General features: G+C 39.1%; 1 protein-coding gene across 2 annotated transcripts in view; it reads right to left on the minus strand.

Annotated features, from left to right (window-relative positions):
• Positions 1-845: 845 nt before the first annotated feature.
• The window catches only part of LOC101854685 (catalase), a 20,870-nt gene continuing 16,172 nt past the window's right edge, over positions 846-5,543 (minus strand). For both annotated transcript variants that reach the window (XM_005090003.3, XM_005090004.3), the window contains exons 10-12: positions 5,217-5,368; positions 3,900-4,067; positions 846-2,396 (exon numbers count right to left, since the gene is read on the minus strand). In XM_005090003.3, coding sequence (XP_005090060.1) covers positions 2,376-2,396; positions 3,900-4,067; positions 5,217-5,368 — 341 coding nt within the window. In that variant the 3' untranslated portion in view covers positions 846-2,375. The remainder of the gene's footprint in view (positions 2,397-3,899; positions 4,068-5,216; positions 5,369-5,543) is intronic.

A 5,543-nucleotide genomic window follows, 5' to 3' on the forward strand; every position in this document is an offset into this window, starting at 1 on the left:
TACACACACACACACACACACACACACACACATTTTTATTGCAATTATTGTAAGAGTTATACGCCTCCATTGACACAGTTTAACTCAGGAAGGAGACGGGCGCCAGGGCCAACCCAGGCTGAGTGGGAGTATAGAAGGGGAGTTACGGTACGTCCCTTTCAGATTGCAAATCATTATCAAAACACAGGAGGAGCCTGGAGGACCTGAAGTAAACAGCAGCCTTCACACAAGCGACTGGGTGTCCATTTAGAGATTATAAACTTTTTGTTTTGGTAAACGATTTACAGCGTTCGCAACTGCCTAAGATCATATGAGCACATGAGACACATTTAACGTTTTCAGTTTGGTAGAAATTTTGAATTTTGCCCAGGTGGCGGTCGATGCCTACTTTTATCGATGTTAGGACCATCAAGGGATCTTTAACATGCGCAACTTGGACACGGGACTTCCAATATTTTTCACCCTTATCAGAGAAGGCTAGGGTGAGATCAGGGGTGTGGCTGAAGGACAGCAGTAAGAAGGAGCCAAGGAGTAGCAGTAGAAAGGCTGCACAAAGGGTCAGGAACCCAGAGGAGGGGGCAAAGGGGAAGGGGCGGAAGGTGGAGACGAAAGCAGACAATAGAACATGGTAAGAAAGCAGGAAAGGAGGTGAAAGAAAATTTTAGAGAAGAAAATTTTCTGTCGCTGTCAGGTTTTGAACCCGGGACCTATTGAATTAGAGGCAAACACTGTAACCTCTAGACCTCGACAGCCTCTAGAGATGAACAAGACAAGGGAGAAGAAGAGAAGATTTCATCATAAACAGCTCATTTCACTACAAATAGAAACAATCTCAACCAAAATCATAAATAGGCAAGATGTATGGTACTTTTATTAGCTTTTCACAAAGTTCCGGCAATATGACAAAAAGCACTGTGCAAGCTATAAAGTAAATTATTATCCATGAATCAACACACCAAATGTTAAAACACAACATGAAAAATTCCTTATGGTTCTGGGTAATGTACAAGAGGTTATCTCTAGATTGTCCCTGTCATTTACATAGACACAAATAAACAAAAGTATCTTCCTTCTCAGTAGTAGTAGGGAAAAGGAGAAGAATTTTTGTATGTTGAAAAAAATAATAATGACTCACTGGCAACGTTCTGACAAGAAAACCTTCCAAATTCCTTTCTGTTCATGCCAGGAAATAGATCTACCCAAAAAAATATACCATATTACAAAAATTGAAACTACATGAAATAAAATCCTTTTTGAAAACAGAAAATTCTATCAAAAACTTTCACCAACATACATAACATTCATTCCCAGTCATATAAACAAAACATACTAGAAGGTATATGGGTTTGTCTGTGTATGTGGATGTGTGCCTGTATGTATATGTGCAATCTTGAGTGAGTGGGGGTGAAAGAAAAATAGAAAATATATCCAATTCAGACACATAGTGCGAGCATACAGAACATGTGTCAGGAAAAAGACTGAATAAAGAATTTTGGGGAAAGAAGAAGATTAGGACCATGACCAGTCCGTGATGTGTATGATCATCTCACAACCTTAAGCCACTAATAAACATAAGAGAAAGAAAAAAAAAGTGCATAAAAACAACTATATATAGATTTATTTTGCCTCCTTACAGCAGTTGCCTTACAAATGAAACATGAAGGATTTTTCTACTGATCTAAACTTCAAACAAAAACACATTCCAACAAATGAGGATTTCGTAGACTGATGACTTTGTTTTAAAAAAGTGTAAAAAAAGCTTCTGTTAAGATTTCTTTAAACAACCAATTATAAAGATTGATTAAAAACCAGAAAACACTTCGTGTTCACCATCTGTCAACAGTTTCCGATCAATAATCAGGATAAATGTCACAGAGGCGCTTCACTGAAGAAACTTCAACAGAAATCTTGACTTATGACAAATTTGACATTCAAACCACTCACGAACGGAATGTCTGACATTTCCAACATCCGACTCCCCTCAGCGTAAAGATTAGGAATCAAACTCTGTGTATCTATTGCATTTTGCTTGTATATAATATAAGCAAAATCTAGGAGTAAAAAAGGTCATACTTTCTAAAGTTGATCGTTAAATTGAAATAGATATACCTTTCAAAAAGGGTACCCTAAAAATTCCATTCACAAACCAAAAAAAAGATTTCCATATTTTAAAAAAGACCTTGTGTTGTAATTCCCACAATATTAATCAATTATTAAAGGAAAAGAAAAATCTGTTAAAAAAGAACCAATATACGCAAATCAAAATAGTCTAGTCTGCATATCTTATCACATTTTCGCTCTGTGAACGCTGCACAAGCCCTTGACTCCAACAGCTCAGAATTCTCTCTCCATGGTCCTCCTTGAATGATGGTCAGTTACAAGTTGGCAGACATTCCCTGTGGACCACAAGACGACATCACAAAACAAATTAATTTATGCAGCTGACGATACTTTTTTCAATCTGAGTCATAGAGGGGCACATCTTCACAATAATGTCTCGATAAACGTTACAAAAAAAGCAAGATGTACAAACCAGAACAACAAAAGGAGAGTAAATAAGAGGTGTGATTTATCAGAGGGAGCCTGCAGCTCCCCCACATGGTTGTTGCAGTAGCTGAGATGACGTCAGAAGAGAGTGAGCTCAAGAACAGTCACACTTCATTAGCTAGACCATCAATAATATTTATTTATAGAGGCACCAGCCATCCATGTCCAGGTGCTGTTTTAGCCATTTCATTAGCTACAAAAACAAAGTAAGACTGTACAGAAACGGAAAAAATCAGACCTCATAGAAAGCATCCACTACCCACCCACAGACTCCTAATCAAATATTAAGACAAGCTAAACAGTATTTGTTGAAAGGTGTTTTTGACACGATTTGCGCTTGTAAAGCGCTGAACCCAGAATTTATTTCTCAGGCCAGATGACGTCTTTTTTGCTTAGCCACACAATGTGATTCTGCAGAATTTTAACTTTGTAGAAGAGGTAGAGGCTAGATTAGAAAAACAAGTTAATGACAAAAACAACAAAGAAAATGTAGATGTTCAGAAACTCCAACTGTCATTAACAAGTAGTCGCTAACCCAAAAACAGAAACCCAACTCCAACACTTAACGGCATAGGAAAGCCTTAAATACAAGAAAATTACATTTGATAAAAATTTCATTTGAGAAAGACCTTTCTTCAAAGGCAATATTTGTTGTTGTTGATGTTTGTGTTGTTTCCAAAGGTTTCTAAAAGCTTTTCTATGATATTCCCAAATAATTGTGCCCCTTGCAGCTTTCACAATTAATCCATAGAACTACTGCTGGTATACCCACCCACACACCATCACTTCAATGGTGTACTGACTGGTGGTGTCTTCATCTTTAGTCCCTAATTATTATGCAAAGTTACACGCTTAACACCAACAAAAACAAAACTGAGCACAACACACAAGAAGACCACCCATCCACCAAGCCACAGTTTTTAGTTTTAGTAGAGGTTTTACGGCAGTCGCAACTGCAAAATGTCATATGAGTGCCAAGGGGTGGGTGTCAACAGAGAATTCCTTACAGGGAATCAGGCTTACTCTGCTCACCTCTCTAGCTTAAATAGCACCAAGTCTGCTTCGACTATCAAGACACCCCGGAAATAGCGGGTCACAAGAGTGTGACAAACATACAAAAGAAGTAGAGGAAAATGACAATAGTAAGGATTAGGAAAGAAAAAGCAGCAGTTCCCTGTTGTAGTTCAGGCACAGTTATGAGCATGACATTGTTAGATTAGCCCATTTACAATTCTACTGCGCACTAGAACGAGAAATGTCCTCCATTTGGGAAAGGCCTAAAGACACTACAGTCAGTGACACCGCCCCGATGGGTAAAGCCACAGTTTATCTCGGTCACACTCCCCACTCACCGCTGAAGCAGACTTGTACTTGGCCAGTCCCTCTCGCAGCCTGCGGCCAAACTCGGGGTCGGCCTGGGCGAAGTTGTTGACGGCTCTCTTCTGGATGAACTCTTGGGCGTCCTTCAGGTGGCCTGTGATGTTGTCCACCAGCCTCGTCCTCTCGTCGGGGCTCAGAACCTACAGGAAACATCATAGGGAGTGAGAGAAGAAGATGTATTCAGTGTCATCCAGTTTTAGTAAGTTTTACGCATTTGCAACACAATAAGGTCATATAAGTGCCGAAAATTAGAGGTGTGACAAGAGAGTAACAAACAAACAAAAAAGAAGGAGGGGAGATCTGGATGACAGATGTTTGATAGGAAAGAAGGAGCATACCACACCAGAGCACCCGCCAACCATCCACATTCAATGTCCAATTTTTAATTTTTTTCTTTTTTTTTTTGGTAAGAGTTTTATTGTACTTGCAACACAACCAGGTCATATAAGTGTTGAAGATTAGAGGTGTTACAGGAAAGTAACAAACACAAAAAAGGAGGAGAGAAAAGAATGTTTGATAGGAAAGAAGGAGCAAACAACACCAGAGCACCCGTCAACCACCCGCAAAGGAAGAGGCGAGATAAGGACGATAGAAGTTTGATAGGGAAAAAGAGGCAAACCACCCTTGAGCATCCACCAACTACCCACAATGACAATTTAAAACAATAATTAATAACAATAAATGACAAGAGACAGTGTTCTATTGCAGAAAAGTCCGAGAAGCAAAGTCTACAGGAAGGGATAAGAAGAAGATGTTATAAATTCCCTCTGAACAGCAAGTTCTGTGTGCTCTACAATTTATATTATTATCTACCCCTGCAGACCTGATTGCATTCTAAAACAATCTCAACTTCCTGGGAAGCAATTCAGTTAGGGAAAAATCTTAACACGGCTGTTCTCCACAGAGGTGATATGGAACGAACAGTCATGGTAAAAAAGACAGCAAATAAAAACGAAGAGCATTGAAGCTAGATCGCATTAATATATGAGGATGTTGAATGGGACAATGATAATAGCTGCATGACAATGATGGCAAAGAAAACAATAACATGAACAATATTATTAAAAATAATGATGATGATAACAGACCTTTGTAACAACAATTACAGAGACACCAATAATAATACAATGACTTTGATTGATGATGAAAGTAAAAACAGCATAAAAAAATCATGCGCTACATCTTCCCATACTGTAACATAAGAAGTGAGACTGAACAAATACTATACCACAAATGTGACTGAAACAAATAAAGAAACACACAGAGCGACACGTGCAGAGCACACAAACCTTGTTCCAGAACAGGCCGACTTGCGAAAAGTTGTCGTCATCCGCTGTGTTGTACCGCTGCACGTCGCCAGAGATGTGCTGGCAGTTCTCCACCTTCTGCACGTTGTCCACGGGCCCCGTGAAGCTGTTGGGGAAGTAGTTCGGGGCTCCCTCTGCCAGGGGAAAATTAAAACAGAAAAAAAATTTCAGTGATAACAAAAAGTATCTATTTTTATATTTGAGTTGCTTTAGAACCTCTCTCAACTCATAACTCAGATGAAATGTTTCATTTTCAGTATTAGTAAACAGGAGAACATCAGCATGATACTGGGATTTCGTATTGGGAGG

The sequence above is a fragment of the Aplysia californica genome, unplaced genomic scaffold (assembly GCF_000002075.1).
Source record: "Aplysia californica isolate F4 #8 unplaced genomic scaffold, AplCal3.0 scaffold00011, whole genome shotgun sequence".
Taxonomy (NCBI): Eukaryota; Metazoa; Mollusca; class Gastropoda; order Aplysiida; family Aplysiidae; genus Aplysia; species Aplysia californica.